General features: G+C 40.9%; 1 protein-coding gene across 2 annotated transcripts in view; it reads right to left on the minus strand.

Annotated features, from left to right (window-relative positions):
- Nucleotides 1–21715, minus strand: part of cd247 (CD247 molecule) — a 111367-nt gene that overhangs the window by 12970 nt on the left and 76682 nt on the right. For both annotated transcript variants that reach the window (XM_072260286.1, XM_072260287.1), the window contains exons 2-4: nucleotides 7754–7857; nucleotides 1898–1966; nucleotides 664–750 (exon numbers count right to left, since the gene is read on the minus strand). In XM_072260286.1, the coding sequence (XP_072116387.1) occupies nucleotides 664–750; nucleotides 1898–1966; nucleotides 7754–7857 (260 nt within the window). The remainder of the gene's footprint in view (nucleotides 1–663; nucleotides 751–1897; nucleotides 1967–7753; nucleotides 7858–21715) is intronic.

Genomic DNA, 21715 nt, shown 5'->3' on the forward strand with positions numbered 1-21715 from the left:
CAGAGTGCCTCTAAGGCATGAGGAAACACTCACCATATCTACAACATTTTCCTTTTACAGTACACTAGATATGGTCTCATGCAAAATCATGCACACTTTTAGCAATGCACACAAAATGCTGGAGGAGCTTAGTAAGAAACTTCTCTATTTTGTATTTCATCTCACTTCCAAAAGAGATCAGAAATATCCTTATCAAAGTAAATACTGTAGATGCAGGAAATAGCAGATTGGGAAGCATGGAAAAAGGAAAAGTTAGCATTTCAATGACTTTCTTCATTCTAACTACACAGCAGATGTTGAGTTTCAACAGCTCTATCATGTGAGTTTAATATCCTCTTCACTTATTATTCCTTATCTTCATCATCCCAACAGACCTCCCCCTCCTATATTCTAAATTCTTTCCTCTGTTTCAATCATCTTCACTCACACCTCAGTGACTGCCAGCTTGATTTGATGAACTCCTTCACTACTGCCTTTGGCTCCTTACCTATGGGTACATCCCAGTTCTTTTGCTTAGAGCCTCTTTGATCCACCCAGATCTCCCCCCACTTCCCCCCCCCCACCCCCAGTCCTCTGCTGATTGCATTTCTGGTGTAGACTGGTTGTCTTATGTCTGTCTGGAATGGGTTCCTCCTTCATGGAAAAAATGGGAAAACAAAATACCCGCTTTGGTCCACTTCCGCCCTCTGCATCGTGCTGTCGTTTGAACCTAAGGTCTGAATAGGCGTCCTGATTCTTCTTTTGCAAGCGCTGTAAAAAAATTCTTATATTATTCTTATTGTAATTAACATAATATTTCACCAAAGTATGCAATGAAATACTAATAACATCTTTGAGAAAACCTGGGCAACACACACAGCAAGCCAGGCAGCATCTATGGAAAAGAGTACTGTTGACCATTCTTCATCAGGGTGTGTGTTGCTTGGATTTCCAGCAACTGCAGATTTTATCTCCCTTGAGAAAATCCAGTGGTTCAATACGATTCATAGGCTTGTTTTCGTTAATCAATTTTATTTATTCCTTTTTATAATCTTAACCAGCAAAGCAATAAATAAAACATTAAAATATTGCAAGTACAAAGTAAATAATTGGATTTACCTTTTACCTTCTATTCAGAAATTCCCATTCATGTTGATATTCCAATCTTGCAATTGGATTGGCTGGTATAGGCTCACAGAGATGGATTCCCCAGTGTAACAATGGGCTCCTTTACTGGAATCCACATCTAGCAACTGAGTAGAGTGACAGGTGTGCTAATAGCTGTCATGTTTTGCAGCTATAACACCGGTCATCACTGAGAATGGTCTGTTATTGACCCATCAGTTAAAAGAACAATGTGCATGCTGTCAAGGAGCAAGCCTAAGATAGAAACAAATTGCTAGAGGCAGCTAAACTTCAGCGTATTCTACAGTTCCTCTTACTAGTAATAATGAATTCAGAACCACTGGTCATAGTAGGCAGAATGTGGCAAGAGTGAGAGGGATGCAATATGGTACAGTACTGCATTTTAACAGAATCCATTCAAACTTATTGACAAGCTGGACTGAAGGATCCAGTATCGACATCAAATAGAATTTGCTGGTAAAATATGTATGTTGTCTTATTACAGAATTTTCTTGACTCCCTGTTAAAGTGAGCCAACACATTCTATTGCCATGCAAGCTCAAACTGCTGTTTTCTTGTACATATCACTTGTGCATGGTATCAATAATCCTGGAGCATGGATTTCTGCTCTAACCTGAAAATGGTTCCTGAGCTCAAAGCACATCCAGCTTTCCTAAGATCTTCAATAGTGGGATTAAACAGTCTTTTCTGTGACACTGGACTGCAAATAAATCTTGTAACATAATAACCACCGAAATGTATCTAATATAGGAGAGTCTAAGTAGTTACATACTTCATATGCGCTTTCCATATTTGGCTGGATCACAGGAGCATCCTCCAATTTGCCTTTTGCCTTGGTCAGCTTTAAAAACAAAATGAAGATTGCTTGAATCTATCAGTCCTAATGCCTGAAATAAATATATTTACAATTTGGTTATAAATTATATTCATATTTCAAAGCTCAAGAAGGGATCATACAGTATGGTCAAGTGAAATAGGAATTGATATGAAAGGTGAGGGGAGTAATGAATTAAAAGTATTATAGAAACATAGAAACATAGAAAATAGGTGCAGGAGTAGGCCATTCGGCCCTTCGAGCACCGCCATTTATTATGATCATGGCTGATCATCCAACTCAGAACCCCGCCCCAGCCTTCCCGTCATACCCCCTGACCCCCGTAGCCACAAAGGCCATATCTAACTCCCTCTTAAATATAGCCAATGAACTGGCCTCAACTGCTTCCTGTGGCAGAGAATTCCACAGATTCACACTCTCTGTGTGAAGAAGTTTTTCCTAATCTCGGTCCTAAAAGGCTTCCCCTCTATCCTCAAACTGTGGCCCCTCGTTCTGGACTTCCCCAACATCGGGAACAATCTTCCTGCATCTAGCCTGTCCAATCCCTTTAGGATCTTATACATTTCAATCAGATCCCCCCTCAATCTTCTAAATTCCAACGAGTACAAGCCCAGTTCATCCAGTCTTTCTTCATATGAAAGTCCTGCCATCCCAGGAATCAATCTGGTGAACCTTCTTTGTACTCCCTCCATGGCAAGGATGTCTTTCCTCAGATTAGGGGTCAAAACTGCACACAATACTCCAGGTGTGGTCTCACCAAGGCCTTGTACAACTGCAGTAGTACCTCCCTGCTCCTGTACTCGAATCCTCTCGCTATAAATGCCGGCATACCATTCGCCTTTTTCACCGCCTGCTGTAGCTGTATGCCCACTTTCAATGACTGGTGTATAATGACACCCAGGTCTCGTTGCACTTCCCCTTTTCCTAATCGGCCACCATTCAGATAATAATCTGTTTTCCTATTTTTGCCACCAAAGTGGATAACTTCACATTTATCCACATTAAATTGCATCTGCCATGAATTTGCCCACTCACCCAACCTATCCAAGTCACCCTGCATCCTCTTAGCATCCTCCTCACAGCTAACACTGCCCCCCAGCTTCGTGTCATCCGCAAACTTGATGCTGTATTTAATTCCCTCATCCAAGTCATTAATATATATTGTAAATAACTGGGGTCCCAGCACTGAGCCTTGCGGTACCCCACTAGTCACCGCCTGCCATTCTGAAAAGGTCCCGTTTATTTCCACTCTTTGCTTCCTGTCTGCTAACCAACTCTCCACCCACACCAATACATTACCCCCAATACCGTGTGCTTTAAGTTTGCACACTAATCTCCTGTGTGGGACCTTGTCAAAAGCCTTCTGAAAATCCAAATATACCACATCCACAGGTTCTCCCCTATCCACTCTACTAGTTACATCCTCAAAAAATTCTATGAGATTCGTCAGGCATGATTTTCCTTTCACAAATCCATGCTGACTTTGTCCGATGATTTCACCGCTTTCCAAATGTGCTGTTATCACATCCTTGATAACTGACTCCAGCAGTTTCCCCACCACCGACGTTAGGCTAACCGGTCTATAGTTCCCCGGTTTCTCTCTCCCTCCTTTTTTAAAAAGTGGAGTTACATTAGCCACCCTCCAATCCTCAGGAACCAGTCCAGAATCTAACGAGTTTTGAAAAATCATCACTAATGCATCCACTATTTCTTGGGCTACTTCCTTAAGCACTCTGGGATGCAGACCATCTGGCCCTGGGGATTTATCTGCCTTCAATCCCTTCAATTTACCTAACACCACTTCCCTACTAACATGTATTTCGCTCAGTTCCTCCATCTCACTGGACCCTCTGTCCCCTACTATTTCTGGAAGATTATTCATGTCCTCCTTAGTGAAGACAGAACCAAAGTAATTATTCAATTGGTCTGCCATGTCCTTGCTCCCTATAATCAATTCACCTGTTTCTGTCTGCAGGGGACCTACATTTGTCTTTACCAGTCTTTTCCTTTATACAGTATATGATTGCATGAAGTATAAGAAATAAAGTAGATGAGCTTGAGACACAGTTGGAAATTGGCAAGTATGATGTTGTGGGGATAACAGAAACGTGGCTTCAAGTGGACAGGGCCTAGGAAATGAATATTCAAGGGTATACATCCTATCAAAAGGACAAACTGATGGGCAGAGGGGGTGGGGTGGCTCTGTTGGTGAGGAATGATATTCAGTCCCTTGCGAGGGGGGGACATAGAATCAGGAGATGTAGAGTCAGTATGGATAGAACTGAGTAATTCTAAGGGTAGAAAGACCCTAATAGTTATCTACAAGCCCCCAAAAAGTAGTCTGGATGTAGGGTGCAAGTTGAATCAAGAGTTAAAATTGGCATGTTGCAAAGGTAATGCTACAGTTGTTATGGGGGATTTCAACATGCAGATAGACTGGAGGAATCAGGTTGGTACTGGACCCCAAGAAAGGGAGTTTGTGGAGTCCCTCTGAGATGGATTCTTAGAACAGCTTGTACTGGAGCCTACCAGAGAGAAGCAAATTCTAGATTTAATGTTGTGCAATGAACCGGATTTGATCAGGGACCTCAAGGTAAAGGAACCATTAGGAGGTAGTGACCATAATATGATAAGTTTTAATCTACAAATTGAGAGGGAGAAGGGAAAATCAGAAGTGTCAGTATTACATTTGAACAAAGGGAACTATGGTGCTATGAGGGAGGAGCTGGCCAAAGTTCAACGGAACAATATCCTAGCAGGGATGACAGTGGAACAGCAATGGCAAGTGTTTCTGGGAATAATGCAGAAAGTGCAGGATCAGTTCATTCCAAAGAGGAAGAAAGATCCTAAGGGGAGGCCATGGCTGACAAGGGAAGTAAAGGACAGTATAAAAATAAAAGAGAAGAAGTATAACATAGCAAAGATGAGCAGGAAGCCGAAGAATTGGGAAACTTTTAAAGAGCAACAGAAGATAACTAAAAAGGCAATACGTGGAGAAAAAATGAGGTACGAAGGTAAACTAGCCAAGAATATAAAGGAGGCTAGTGAAAGCTTCTTTAGGTATGTGAAAAGGAAAAAAATAGTTAAGACTAAAATTGGGCCCTTGAAGACAGAAACGGGTGAAATTATTATGGGGAACAAGGAAGTAGCAGACGAGTTGAACAGGTACTTTGGATCTGTCTTCACTAGGGAAGACACAAACATTCTCCCAGATATAATAGTAGCCAAAGGACCTAGGGTAATGGATGAACTGAAGGAAATTTATATTAGGCAGAAAATGGTGTTGGATAGACTGTTGGGTCTGAAGGCTGATAAGTCCCCGGGACCTGATGGTCTGCATCCCAGGGTACTTAAGGAGGTGGCTTTAGAAATCATGGACGCATTGGTAATCATTTTCCAATGTTCTATAGATTCAGGATCAGTTCCTGTAGATTGGAGGGTGGCTAATGTTGTCCCAGTTTTCAAGAAAGGAGGGGGAGAGAAAACGGGGAATTATAGACCGGTTAGCCTGACGTCAGTGGTGGGAAAGATGCTGGAGTCAATTATGAAAGATGAAATTACAACACATTTGGATAGCAGTAACAGGATAGGTCCGAGTCAGCATGGATTTACGAAGGGGAAATCATGCTTGACTAATCTTCTGGAATTTTTTGAGGCTGTAACTATGAAAATGGACAAGGGAGAGCCAATGGATGTAGTGTACCTGGACTTTCAGAAAGCCTTTGATAAAGTCCCACATAGGAGACTAGTGGGCAAAATTAGGGCACATGGTGTTGGGGGCAGAGCACTGACATGGATTGAAAATTGGCTGGCTGACAGGAAACAAAGAGTAGTGATTAACAGGTCCCAGTGGGGTACTGCAGTGTTCAGAGCTGGGACCACAGCTGTTTACAACATACATTAATGATTTGGATGAAGGGATTAAAAGTAACATTAGCAAATTTGCAGATGACACAAAGCTGGATGGCAGTGTGAAATGTGAGGAGAATGCAGGGTGACTTGGACAGGCTGGGTGAGGGGGCGGATGCATGGCAGATGCAGTTTAATGTGGATAAATGTGAGGTTATCCACTTTGGTGGTAAGAACAGGAAGGCAGGTTATTATCTAAGTGGAGTCAAGTTAGGAAAAGGGGAAGTACAACAAGATCTAGATGTTCTTGGACATCAGTCACTGAAAGCAAACATGCAGGTACAGCAGGCAGTGAAGAAAGCTAATGGCATGCTGGCCTTCATAACAAGGGGAATTGAGTATAGGAGCAAAGAGGTCCTTCTGCAGCTGTACAGGGCCCTGGTGAGACCACAAATGGAGTATTGTGTGCAGTTTTGGTCTCCAAATTTGAGGAAGGACATTCTTGCTATTGAGGGAGTGCAGTGTAGGTTCACAAGGTTAATTCCCGGGGTGGCGGGACTGTCATATGTTGAAAGATTGGAGCGACTGGGCTTGTATACTCTGGAATTTAGAAGGATGAGAGGGGATCTGATTGAAACATATAAGATTATTAAGGGATTGGACACGCTGGAGGCAGGAAGCATGTTCCCGCTGATGGGTGAGTCCAGAACCAGAGGCCACAGTTTAAGAATAAGGGGTAGGCCATTTAGAATGGAGTTGAGGAAAAACTTTTTCACCCAGAGAGTGGTGGATATATGGAATGCTCTGCCCCAGAAGGCAGTGGAAGCCAAGTCTCTGGATGTTTTCAAGATAGAGATGGATAGAGTTCTTAAAGATAGTGGAATCAAAGGTTATGGGGATAAGGCAGGAACTGGATACTGATTGTGGATGATCAGCCATGATCACAGTGAATGGCGGTGGGCCAAATGGCCTACTCCTGCACCTATTGTCTAGAACAGAAAGATTTTCTTACTACAAATCTGGCTGAAATTTTTATAATCAAATTACCGTTTGGAGATTTTGCATTTTTGAATTAACAACCTTGTCTAAATTGTTGAAGGAAACTGCCACTTGTACATTTCCAAAAGATAGTGCCTGGAGAATTTCAATTAGATTACTAGAGGTACTCTAATTTATATGCTGAGTTCATATTCATATGGTGTTAAAATGATAACAAAATAACCAAACGATTTGTGTGAATGTTTTTCACAAAATATCATGCACTAACAAAAAAAGTAACCAGTGATGTTAAAAAGTTATCTCCAAACATTGATTTATCTTGAATAAGTCCTATAACAGAAATTGCAAGTAAGGGAAATTATATGGGGCTAAGGACTAATTATTTAAATTTACACTCCAGCATGCTCTCTCTCCTGAGATTTGCATAACCCCACTTCCATTCTTCATTACACCCTCTTGTCTACATCATTTCCACGCATTGTTCATCCACCCACCAACCAAACTTGTACTACATTCCTCATTCCCCCTTTTCTAGTCTCTTTATTAATACATGCTCTTTCTCCACCCCCACAATGCCTCACTCCAGAACCAAATGTTCATCACCAAGGTTGTGTACAATAGGGGCTCACTGAAATTTCCTGTACTAAAAATTAGAGTTGTTTGTCCAATGACACCTGTTGTCAGTAGGACTTGGTTAATCTGTACAGGCGGTGGATGTTAGTGAGGAATTTTAGTCAAGGATTGTGGTGTTATATGAGTGAGGAACTTGCCCCAAATCTCTGCCTCTCCAGAATGATACTTGCAGCCCACTTTGGGTTGATACCTATAATATAAAACCCTACTTTATCCAAAATTTTGGAAGGAACGCAATGCCATTGGAGTGCCACCAACCTCTTTCTGTGTGGGTCCTTGGAAGCTGACATATCACATATTTAAATAACTTACCCTTAGTTTAAGGTAGAGAGCAGTGATTATGATTCCATACACAAAGAGAACTCCATCAAGAATGTAACATAGCTTAGGGTCATTCAGGGTCATACTGTCAGCATCTATCAAATTAAAAACAAAAAAGGCTGATCAACCACTTTTCTAATCAATATTTAATGTTCCAATAATGATTCTTCTGTACACAGTCAATAGTTTTCAACAGGTAACCATAATTGCATTTCCTTTCAATACTGAAAGCTGATTGGTGAATGTGATGATTATATTAATAATATTTGGTTCAACACCTGGTTTGATCAGTTGATCATGGTAAAATTGGTGATTGCTAAGCCAGATATAATCTTGGAAAATTTAAAACAGATTACATTTTGCATTTTTCAAAAAAGGTCAGGGACAAAAGTATTCTGTGATATTAAAGTGCTTTTCATCATACTGCTGTACTTCCTGGCCTGTTGAATTAACTGGTCTTTCCTATCATGTGTGCACCCATATGCTGTAATGTCTGATATTGCTCCAATTAGCCTTTATGTTGTGGGTACACTCATTTATACAATTGTTGTCACCAAAAAACTACACCATGTAAAATGTTTGTCACAGTTTACAAAATTAAGCTCCAAAATAACTGAGGCAGTATTCTTTACTATAACAATATGATAGGTTACCACATTGTTCTGTTGTTCCTCCAAGTCACCTGAATATTTCAAATTTAAAATTCTCTTGATCTTGCCCAGGGCTAAATTAGAATTCTCTCATTCTTCATCTACCTTTCTGCAATGATCGTTGGCAGTCATGCTACGCTATCCTCTGGAATACACCCATTGAACATTTATTCACCTTTTCCTCTCTTCCTTTAACTTGCTCCTTAAAACCCACCACACCGATTTAAAAAAAAGATTTGATGACCTTTCTAATATCAAGTTCTTTTGCTTCATGTCCGTTCTGATTGTTTTGCTATGAAGTGGTGTACTTTTGGTGTTTGGCAAAGTTATCTGATTTCATCATGTAGATATTATCCAGTTTTAGAAATAATTGGTCAATTTCAAAACTGCACAAGTCAAACTGTTTCAGAGAAATTATTCCATCCATTAAAGATTGAAATTGAGAAATCTCTATCTACCTAAGAGGGCTGGCAGTGAGCCAGAAACTTATGCTGAAGATTGTTTTCTCCAGGGGCCCACGGCTTCTACTAGTGCTCATGTGGTCTCAAAAGATCAGAGCACAAAATGTAGGCTGATGCGAGAAGTGCCGTTGAGAGAAGGCTGCACTTTATAAGGGTCATCCTTCAGATGATATATCAAATGAAGCCCAAGCTGTTAACAGAGTTGGAGAAAGAATTAGGTAAACACTATTTTATGGAATTAACTATTGTGCCCCAATGAATATTTAACTCAATCAAAATTACTGAATAAACAGATATTCTGACAACTATCATGTTGCTTTTTGTGGAAACCTATTCCCAGAAACTGGGAGTCCTGATTCCTTGCAACCCACGCAGAATGCTGGGAGAAACTCAGCAGGTCAGGCAGCATATATGGAAGAGAGTACAGTCGATGTTTCAGGCTGAGAGCCTTCATCAGGACTCATGAAAGATCTGGGCCCAAAACGTCGATGGTGCTCTCTTCCATAGATGCTGCCTGGCCTGCTGAGCTCCTCCAGCATTCTGTGTGTGTTGGTTGGATTTCCAGCATCTACAGATTTTCTCCTGTTTGTCCGGATTCCTTCATTACTTCACTGACTGTGGTTCCAGGAGTATTTCGTTAGCTATGAAGTTTTGGCAATATTCAGAAAGGAAATACTAATTCTTTCTCCAACTCTGTGATATATTTGGCAATTCAAACCATCACTTTTAGAAACTAGATGTGTTTATTATTTTATTAATTTATCTATTTAGAGATACAGCAGTAACAAGCCCTTCCTGCCCAACAAAACTGCCACTGCCCAATTACACCCATGTGACCAATTGGCCTACTGACCCATGCGTCTTTGGAATATGGGACGAAACTGGAGCACCTGGTGGAAACTCATGTGATCACAGGGTGAACGTACACACTCCTTGTAGATAGTGGTGGAAATTGAAACCAGGTCACTGGCACTATAAAGCGTTACACTAACCGCTACATTACTGTGCTGCACCCTGCTCTACTTGATCCAATGAGTTAATTTGTCCAGTAAGGGAAGAGCCACAGGGTACAGCAGAACAGCACCTCCCGATCCCTTAAAACAGGCACAGATCTGACCGAGGATATAAAGCACTGACTACTCCTGTAATGAAGCGTAGTGACCTCTGGGTTGATCCTGCTAGCTCTGTGCTTGCCAGTGTTAATGGGAAATAACATTATACCAAAGCTATTGTGAAATTATAATCAAGAATGGGACATCGTAAAGTGCCTGTCCTACTGTACTGTAAAGACTTCTGTAAGCGGCCAACAGTCTTTCCTTGACTTCCTAACCAGAAGACCACAATCTGTGCAGACTGGTGATAATATCTCCTCCTCGCTTACAGTCAACACTGGCACACCTCAGAGGTGTGTGCTTAGCCCACTGCTCTACTCCCTCTATACCCACGACTGTGTGGTTAGGCATAGTTCAAATACCATTTGTAAATTTGCTGATGATACAACCGTAGAATCTCAGGTGGAGATGAGATGGCGTTAAGGAGTGAGATATACCAGCTAGTGGAGTGGTGTCACAGCAACAACCTCGCACTCAATGTCAGAAAGATGAAAGAGCTGATTGTGAACTTCAGGAATGGTAAGACAAGGAAACACAAACCAATCCTCATAGAGGGATCAGAGGTGGAGAGAGTGAACAATTCCAAGTTCCTGGGTGTCAATATCTCCGAGAATCTAACCTGGTCCGAACATACAGTACCGATGCAGCCATAAAGAAAGCAAGACAGCAGCCATGTTTCAATAGCAGTTTGAAGAGATTTGGTTTGTCAACTAAAATACTCATAACTTCTATAGGTGTGTCGTGGAGAGCATTCTGACAGGCTGTATCACTTTCTGGTATGGGGGTGCTACTGCACAGGGCTGAAAGGAGCCACTGAAAGTTGTAAAATTAGTCAGGTCTATCTTGGGTATTAGTCTCCGTAATACTCAAGACATCTTCAAGGAGCGGTGCCTCAGAAAGGCAATGTCCATTATTAAGAATCCCATCAGCTAGGGCATGCCCTCTTCTCATTGTTCCTGTCAGGAAGAAGGTACAGAAGCCTAAAGGTACACACTCAGCGATTCAGGAACAGCATCACCTCTGCCATATGATTCCAATATGGACAGTGAACCCCTTAACACTACCTCACTTTTAAAAATATATATATTATTTTTGTTTTTGCACTATTTTAATCTATTCAATATATATATTTACTGTAATTGATTTACTTGTTTATGTTTTTCTTTCTATATTTTCATGTATTGCATTGAACTACTGCTGCTAAGTTAACAAATTTCACGCACATGCCGGTGTAATAAACCTGATTCTGATTCACAAAATGGATGCTATTCCATTTCTCTCTGCCCTAAGAAATTTTGTCCTGTCACTGCATTCTTTCTTTCTGCTTCTCTCTTTTCAATCTGACAATAATTGTTCACTATTTGCTTGTTGCAGTAGTCCGCATCAGTATCATGTGGTAAAGCTGACGTGTTTTTTTCAGAAGTTTCTGAAATTAAGGGATCCTTTACAAGATAAGAACAAAAGACTCTACACAGATAGAGCTTATTTGCCCCTTACAAAATCATGTCTGATCTTCTACCTTAAATATCACATTCCTGACTTGATTCCCATGTCTCTTCCTTCATTTAATATCTAAGTATCTATTAAATACAGAAATTTCTCCTTGTTTCATACCTAAATTTTTTAAGGCATCCATTAGTCTTGCGAGACCATGGATCTGTACCTGGAAAGTCTTCACTCTCCAGGGTGCAGGCCTGGACAAGGTTGTATGGAAGACCGGAAGTTGCCCATGCTTCAAGTCTCCCCTCTCCATGACACCAATGTTGTCCAAGGGAAGGGCAAGGGCCGGTACAGCTTGGCACCAGTGTCATCACAGAGCACTGTGTGGTCAAGTGCCTTGCTCAAGGACACAACACACTGCCTCAGCTGGGGATCGAACTCACGACCTTCAGATCGCTAGTCCAATGCCTTAACCACCTGGCCACGTGTCCACCATACCTAAATAGTTTACCCTTTATTGTGAAATGTGGCACCTTCACTTGTTGACAATGCAGGTCTAGCCTACTCAATCACTCCACCATCCGAGGAACAAGTCTGGTGAATCTTTATTACACTCACTCTTTAGCAAGTACGGTATTCCATTTTTTTAAAATAGAGACCAAAGCTATAAGCAATGTTAGATAGACAGACAGGTAGATAGATAGATAGGTAAACATACTTTATTGATCCCGAGGGAAATTGGGTTTCGTTACAGTTGCACCAACCAAGTGCAATTATATGGAGATTGCACCTGGAACAGTAAGTCCAACCAAGTGTAGTTCTCTACTGAGAGGAGATGCTCGCTGTGGAGCAAAATACTACCCTATTAGAACATGATTCAAATTGTTTACTTTTAGGTCATTGAATCAAGATCTTCCAGCCTTTTGAAATGGCCTGTCTTTGAGTCCTTCGTAACCCAGCAGCTCAAGAGCTCAAGTTCTACATACATTCTTTATATTGAAATACTTTTGTATCACCTTTTATTTTATCTGGGGCATAGGCCGCCACCAGTAGCTTCTATACCTCAGATAAATGATGGGACAAAAGAAATTAAAATTAAAAAGAATGTTTTATCAACGAGCTAAAGGCATTACCTAGCATTTACCTTCCTTCACCTCACCAAATGACTATTATTCAAGCAAATCTTGGTTAATATCAAAGCGAAATCAAACCTGGCCATTCAAGAATATCCCAGCAAGAAATTTTGGAAATTATCATCGGAAAAACAACATTGACAATTTTTCCTTGCTTCCCCAAGGAGTGCTGAATCATCATTCATTTACCTTTGAACTTGGAAAAGTACAACTCAGGAGCTGGCCTTCTGCCTTATAACTATGATGTCCATGCAAACTAATCACATCTCTCTGCATGGGGTCTATATACCACCAATCCCTGCCAGTTCACATTTATCTAAACATTGCTATCATTTCTGCTTTCACCAATTCCCACAGTAGCACTTTCCAGGTTCCTACCACACTCTGTTAAAAATTCTTGCTGCATAAATTACCTTTAACCTTCCCCCTCTCACCTTAAATCTATGCTCTTGTGTAGTCGATATTTCCACCCCGTGGAAAAAGACTCTTGACTATCTACCCTCTCTATGCTTCTCATAATTGTAAATAGTTTTGCCAGGTCACCCATCAACCTTTGATGCCTCAGAGAAAACAATACAATTTCTCCAAACTCTCCTTACAGCTAATACTCTATAATCCAGGCAACATCCTATGAATCTTTTCTGCAAACTCCCTGAAGCCTCCACATCTTTCCTGTAATGTGGTGACTAGATAGTACACCAGAACTTCATACATCTGCAACATGACTTCCTGACTCTTACACTCAACATCTTGACTGATGAAGGCACGTATGCCATAAGCTGCCTTTACCACCTGATCTACTTTTGTTGCCACTTTTAGGAAGTTATGGATCTGCATCCTGAGATCCCTCAGTGCATCAATGCTCCTAAGGTTCCTGTTATTTATTGTATAGCTTCCTTATGCATTTGGTTTCCAAAAGGACAAAGGACAATACCTCAGACTTTTCCAGGTTAAACTCCATCTGCCATTTCTTTAATCACACTGAATTGGTTTATATCCCGCTGAATCTTTTGATGACCTTTCACATTGTGCCAAGTTTTGTGTCATCTGAAAACTTACTGATCAGCACAAACAACTGGGATCCCAGCATTGATCCTTGTGGAGCACCACTGGTCGTAAATCTCCAGTCAAAGGAACGTCCCTTCACTGCTACTCTCTGTCTTCTATAGCCAAACCAGTTTTGAATCAAATCCAACCTACAAAGTCTGGATGAAATCAATACACTTTAGTCTTTAGGATCAGCTGACCCATGAGGGTCCTTGCCACAAGCTTAGCAAGGTTTACTTTGGGATGGATGAGAACAGATAACAGAAATATTTAGCTCAGAAACTAAGTGAAGAAGTCAGCAATATATTTCTACTTTTTGAAACTAGTTTGTCTTGACCTTAGGAACCAAGGTTGTTGAATACCATAATAATTTGGAATATTTATTTTTGATAGCCTCGTTTAACAAAAGTACCTGCATAGTTCTATCTCTATTCTAACATTAGCGAAAACCCAATTCTAATTGTTCGTACTATTTTATTATTTATCCATCAATTTTTCTGTGATCTAGAAGATCAGTCCAGATGAAGGATCTTGACATGAAACATTCCTCCATAGATGCTGCCTGACTCCCTAAGTTACTCCAGCAGTTTGTTTTCAAATCAAATATGAAAACTTTAATCAACAAGCCAAACTGAACAAATTACAAATAATGTGAAAGATGTTAAGATCATTTGAAACCGGAGATTAAACTGGAAGGTTTAAATTTTTTGAGGCCCATTGTCATTCAGAGAATTTCTGACTTTATTTCTTTCTGTATTAACCACATCTTAGGACGTCCTAACTGCTGCTAAATTTGTTCGTTTCGATTAGGTTGTACCCTGTTGATATTTTATAATTTTGCTTACAAACCAGAATAATTTGACTATAAAAATATGATTTTGTGATTCCTCTTTACATTAGTGATGCAGATTATAATTACCACCAGTTACTGATTGTTTATTTGTCAGGTTCATTAGTTTCAATGTGAATTTCTGTCTGTGGTGAGCTCCATTTCCGAGAAACTACTATATTGAAAAATACAGACTCAAGTTCCAAAACTAGTTTGGTCATCAATGGAATCTATTTCAGTTTTTTCACTTACGGTGTACAACATCATCTTAATCCCTCCATGGAATAAGCCTTGCTGTATATTTTTTAAAAACTCAGCAAAAGCCATTTCAATTAAGTGTCAATTCTCCTTTCTTTATAAATGGGATATTTTTCACTTCATTGTATGATTGGAACTATTTTCTTACAAAACTGTTCAGCAACTTAATAGAGTTTTTAGAATTAGCCATCCACATCACTTTTTTCTAAATTATGCCTCAGATATTTCAAGATCAGTCTTATAGTAAACCACTACATTGAACTGGCCAGAAACAAAAGATTTAGCAGAATGGCCTTTTTTCAGTGACCAGCAGTTCATCTGAACATACAGCTTTCCTCTGTATTTTCTCATTCCTGATACAGTACAGAGCCTCCCCAGCTAATAAGTGTTGTTATCTGGGCAATAACTCCCTAGGTTCCTCCCTCATGGGACAACTGCTTGTGACCCAACAGTTCACAAGTCAGAAGTGTGGTTTCTTAGCAATATATTTAAAATAAAACTTAAGCCAACCAAGGCAACACGGAAGAATATAATGTGGCTCATATGAACAAATTGTCCAAATGCAACCTCAATCAAAGCAGTAAGCTAGTCTCGCAAAAGACTCTGTACGTATTTTATCCATAAAAAGCATGCCACATACGATCCTACTAATTGCTGCTCAGTTGCCTACTGTGATGGAAAACATAAATGACAATACAGTATTTGTTTCTTATTTACCATTATAATCGTCATTGCTTGGTTTGGTTTTTGCCGGGTCCAGATGACTCTTAATTTCATTACAGCCTTAATCTGAATATGCACAAGTAGGTTGATTCTCGAGAAGTTAAGAACATCTGTCCTTGACATAAAGGCAACTTTCAACAAAGCATGGCATCAGGGAGTCAAGGTAAAATTAACCAATAGGAAATCAGGTTACAGGTTGGAACCTTACTTTGCACAGCGGCAAACAAGAGGAAACCTGCAGATGCTGGAATTTCAAGCAACACACATAAAAGTTGCTGGTGAACGCAGCAGGCCAGGCAGCATCTCTAGGAAGAGGTACAGTCGACGTTTCGGGCCGAGACCCTTCATCAGGACTAACTGAAAAAAGAGCTAGTAAGAGATTTGGAAGTGGGAGTGGGAGGGGGAGATCCAAAATGATAAGAGAAGACAGGAGGGGAAGGGATGGAACCAAGAGCTGGACAGTTGATTGGCTAAAGAGATATGAGAGGATCATGGGACGGGAGGCCTAGGGAGAAAGAAAGGGGGAGGGGGGAAGCCCAGAGGATGGGCAATAATGGATGGGGTACGAGGGGGAAGTGGGGCATTAACGGAAGTTAGAGAAGTCAGGGCCCCAGACAGTCCTTCCAGGTGAGGCGATACTTCACCTGTGAGTCAGCTGGGGTGATATACTGCGTGCGGTGGTCCCGATGCGGCCTTCTATATATTGGCGAGACCCGACACAGACTGGGAGACCGTTTCGCTGAACACCTATGCTCTGTCCACCAGAGAAAGCAGGATCTCCCAGTGGCCACACATTTTAATTCCACGTCTCTTTCCCATTCTGATATGTCTATCCATGGCCTCCTCTACTGTAAAGATGAAACCACACTCAGGTTGGAGGAACAACACCTTATATTCCGTCTGGGTAGCCTCCAACCTGATGGCATGAACCTTGACTTCTCTAACTTCCGCTAATGCCCCACCTCCCCCTCGTACCCCATCCATTACTGTCCACCCTCTGGGCTTCCCCCTCCCACTTTCTTTCTCCCTAGGCCTCCCATCCCATGATCCTCTCATATCCCTTTTGCCAATCAACTGTCCAGCTCTTGGCTCCATCCCTCCCCCTCCTCCTATCATTTTGGATCTCCCCCTCCCCCTCCCACTTTCAAATCTCTTACTAGCTCTTCTTTCAGTTAGTCCTGACAAAGGGTCTCGGCCCAGAACGTCGACTGTACCTCTTCCTAGAGATGCTGCCTGGCCTGCTGCGTTCACCAGCAACTTTGATGGGTGTTGCTTTCCACAGAGGCAGATGGTTTTAGTTGTGAACAGTAAGACCAAAACAACATTCAGGCACGGGCTGATATGTGGCAACTAGTATTAATGAAGACATTGAAAATTTTCAACAAGAGAAAGTTTTAGCATATCTCCTTGACATTCAATGGCGTAATCATCCCCATCTGTCTCCATCAAAGATATTTGGGGTCTCATTGACTAGAAACTGGACATTCAATATATATATATATATGCTATAGGTACGTTAATTAGCGACTCATCTCCCCCATATTTTTCCTCACTGACACTTGGTGGAGAGAGTTTGTACTGTCTATAACCCAAATGTTGTTCTCCAAGTTCACTTCAACAGCACTTCCCACAATTATACACCTCTTTGAGGGACATGGCCAGCAGGTTCCCCTCAAAGTCACATACCAAACTGCCTTTGAAACACATCATCCAGAGGATGAGCTGCTGTCTTCAATGCAAACTTGAAAAACAGCTCTGCATCATCCATCTGGGCACAAATGCAATCTTTGGGACTCAATACTGAATTCAACAATTTTGAATAATGTGTTTCCTGTACAAATACAAGGTTACCCATCTATAATATTAAGATTTTCTCTCTCCACAAATACTGTTTGATCTGTTGGGTGGTTCCAACATTTCCCTTTCAATTTCAGGTTTCAACAACAGTGCTAATCTGCATTGCACAGTTTTGGACATTTTTTTTCACTCTAACTGCTGTTATTAATTGATTAACTAGACTCCTATATGACCATTGGGATCATCTGGTTGACCCTGGTCTTACTTTATAAGGGATATTCCCTATGTCCCATCCATCAGAGATATTTCTCTTGTCCAATCCATCAGTTTGCTTTACAACTATAAATTCATTTATTTTCTCTCCTGGTTCTGAAGCTTCTCTTTCCCAGATGCTGCCTGACCTACTAAGCATTTCCAGCATTTTAGGATTTTATCCTGGATTTTCAGCAGTTACAATTTGTTGACTTCCAGCTACCTTGCTATAGTCGTGAGATTGTTCCTAAGATAGGGTAGACAATGCTGTTCTTAAGGCAGAGTTGATTTTTATACCAATTCAACGTAACCTTCTAACTTTTAAATTTCTTTCTGATGTTTTTACGCTATGTATGCCATTTATGTCTTTTAGCAGCTTTCTTAGCATCCATTTCTTCATCAAAGAGCCCTCAAAATCTTATCTACTGTATATCCACCAGACATCAACTGCTGTACATCTTGCTACAATTAGAAATAATTCCACTGAGTTTCTTTGCTCTTCGCCCAAGTGTTATCATTCTCTGCATGAGATTGTCCATTACTTGCCTTTTCACTACTTACACTTTTTGTCAACTATATCTGTTAAATTATGACCAGTGTACAAAATTATAAAACTGACCTCAGACGGATAGTGTTGGATACCAAAAAATAACAATCGTGCTTGCTTTCTCTAAGCCACTTACCCACACAGCCATTGGCACTGGTGGGATTCAATTTTATTGAAAAGTCTGTCATGTGGTGTGTTATGAAATACCATTTGAAAGCTGACACACAATAAATATGATCAAAATGTGATTGTAGAAGGTATATTTAGTAAGTTTGCAGGTGACATAAGTTTTGATGCTACTGTATAACGTGAAGCCACAGAAATGTGGCCAACCAGCTTCTCACAACAGGAGGTTTTGAATCATGGGACAATTAGAGAAGCTGATCGTGGACTAGTGTGGAATCCAATAGCTGGGCCAGCCATTCAGTCTGAGCTCTCTGGTAGATGCCAGTGACCACAACATAGGTCCATTGATGAATGATTTAACCTAAGCATGTATTCAGGGAAAGAGTGAAATAGAGAGGCAGACTGATTGGAGTCTCAGTTTCCTACCTCTACCTCACTTGTAGGGTTGCATTCAAAGCTTCCCCAAAACTCATTATCCTTTGGAGCGACTAGTAGTAGTCCTCCTACCTTGCCATACCATTGGTTCAGCTGAGAGAAGCTTCTGGAAGGTCACAGCAGGGATATAATTACCACCACACACCCTTTCAGCAAGTCAGAGCATTGATGACTCTACCCTAGTGGTTAGCAGTGAAGAACCGCAGTTGATGATGTGAGGGCCTCAGCCCATAGAGACATCCACTGAGGGCTCCAACCAAGAGAGTGAAGATGTCAGCAGAATCTTCTGAAGCAGGAAACCAATGTTTATGAAGACCAGAGAAACCCAAACTCTGTGAAACCAGTGAGATGTCTGCAACCATTCCAAAGCATAATGGAAAGTGCTTGGGCCTCTGACAGATAGAGCTTAAGTTGGAATTGCATGATGAAGTACATAAATGTACGGGTGCGTTTGCACTGAGATCTGACCCATCTCCTTTTGATTGCTCAGGCACCTGGTAAAACACACTTCAAGAGTGATTGACCACAGTGTTCAGAAAATGTACTAGCAATAGAACAAGCAACACCCTCAAAATGCTGAAGGAACTCTGCAGGCCAGGCAGCATCTACGGAAAAGAGTATAGTCAACATTTCAGGCCGAGACCCTTCATCAGGACTGGAGCTGACTCCTCATCTTTTTTCCCATGGACCTGATGAAGGGTGTCAGCCCAAAACATTGACTGTACTCCTTTCCATAGATGCTGCCTGACCTGCTGAGTTCCTCCCGCATTTTTTGTGTGTCACTTGGATTTCCAGCATCTGCTGGTTTTCCCTTGTTTGTGATTAGCAACAGGTCAATTGAAAAGATTGTCAGAGAAATGGTGAATGGAGTTTAATTCTAAAAAATGTGAGGCATTACACTTGATAGTACAAATAATGCTGAATGAATGGTGAAGTGTGGAGGCTTTGGAGAGGGTGCAGAAGAGGTTTACCAGGATATTGCCTAGATTAGAGAGTATTAGATATAAGGAGAGGTTGGACAAACGTGTACAGGGACAGGCAGGGTATTGGGGGATGGGACCCATGTGCAGGCAGGTCGGATTAGTTTAGATTGACATCATGGTTAGTGTAAACATGGTGGGTGAAGGACCTTTCCTGCAATGTTTTGCTTTTGTTCTATGACAGAGATAGAGGGTGTGCTGCTCAAGATATCAAACCTAGCCAGGGCTTTTAATTAAGCCAAGTCTAGACTTTGTGTCTACAACAGGTTAAACTCCCTCCCATGCCTCACCACTCCCAACTCTGTCCATATTTCTCTTTAACAGCCAGAGTTGGAACTGAAGCCTTTTAATTCCATCCTGTACCTTGAGTCAAGTTTGAGTATATTTCTTCACTCCTGTGCCTCACTTCAGCAGCCATGGGACACAGTACAAAGCCTGTGTATTAATATATATACTTCCCAATTTCTTTTAAGCAGCATTTCTACCCCAAATATTCCACATTTTGTGCTGTTTTGTTGTCCCTACTTTGCACTTGCTATGTCTTTTTCTGATATTTTTGCCACTGTTGTTTTTTAAAAAATTATCACAGACTTTCTGCAGTTTATTTTTAGCTCTGTGTGTCTTCGAAAATGACAAAAATACAACACAAGGATGCATGGCCACAAAATGTTTAATGTCCTTCGAACCTAGTCAAGTTCAATATGGCATCAAATCTCGTCTCTCAACAAGTGCACACTCTACTCCACCTAATGCACCTCACACTGATCGGGACCATTATCTAAAGTTCTCATGTTCCACCCACATGAAGCTTACAGCATCTACACCAATGAAGCAGAGGTAGCAGATTTTGCAGATAAATTTCCAGACATATGCCAACACATTTTGTCTTCTGTTGCAATCAACTGCCAAACCATTACCTCAAGAGGAGACTAACCAGATCCAAAAAACTCTCTCCTCTTGAGAACAGAGCATTGTGGCAGATGCTGCTGTGCACTTCCCAGCCCTTCTCCTCATTGCTTATCCCTCAAGCTGCAAATGGTATGGGCATATATCACACACCTGCTCCCCTTCAGCGGGTTATGTTGAGCTCTATTACATGTAGATTCAGAGAGGAAATCAGGGTGGACAAATTATATAGTGGGGCCAACAAAGGGCCCTGGTGAGATAGGATAGTTCAGTACATGGGGGGAAAAAGCTACTATTGAAAGGGAAATGGGTAGGTGTCATTGTGGCTCTTTCTGGCCCTACCAAAAAGCTGAAGAATAGAAGGAAACTCCTGGAACTAAGAAGAAGTAAAAATGGACAAGACCTGTGTGATAGTTAGCAAATGTTCAGAGAACACAATGGCTAATGCAAGAACAGCATGCAAAGGGTAAGATTTGCAGGAGGCAACTGAAATATTCAAAGAAAGATGTGATATTTTTAATAAAAAGAATGTACAACTGCTGTGTAGAATGTAAAAATTTGTATATAGGTTATGTAAAGAATCAGGAAAAGTGTTATCAACTCAAGACTGACAAGTGAATTATCAGATCAGACAGGAGAGAGATGAAGCAGGAAACAGACTGGAGAAAAGGTGTAATTATTTAGAAGCATAGGTAGCTGAGTTACAGCACGAAGTGGAGAAGCAACATGGATAAGAGATTAAGTAAGAGAGAGAAGAAACAATAAACAGAGATAAGGTGCAGTTGTTTAGAACTCAGATATTAAGGGGGCAAGATCCGTGCAGTAAGCTATTTGGTTAGAGGTGGACACCTTCCAAATGTTCTACATAGAGGCCAGAAGACATTTTTAAAGCAACATTTTAGCAAAAAGGTAAGCAGACTGCAAACTGAAAAGTCTGCAAGAAAAGTTGTGTTCATACATAAACTAGATTATCCCAAGATCATCTATAAGAAGAAATTTTCTTTTGTAATATTTTATGTTATTTTACACTGTATTAGTTTTTAAGTGTGTGAATCAAGTGTCTGGGAGTCTTGACTAGCTTTTTCCCACTCAGGCAAATTCAGGGCCAAACACAGAGCAGGAAAGACTAATTGCATTGCATCCGCTACCTTCACAGGTCCTTAGCCACTGGGAGAACATCATATCTTCCTCTTCTTTGGCATTCCCTTGGAATCTACATTGAACTTCATCCACTATGTTTCTGAAGGTTTGAGATGG

The sequence above is a fragment of the Mobula birostris genome, chromosome 6, assembly GCF_030028105.1.
Source record: "Mobula birostris isolate sMobBir1 chromosome 6, sMobBir1.hap1, whole genome shotgun sequence".
Classification (NCBI taxonomy): domain Eukaryota; kingdom Metazoa; phylum Chordata; class Chondrichthyes; order Myliobatiformes; family Myliobatidae; genus Mobula; species Mobula birostris.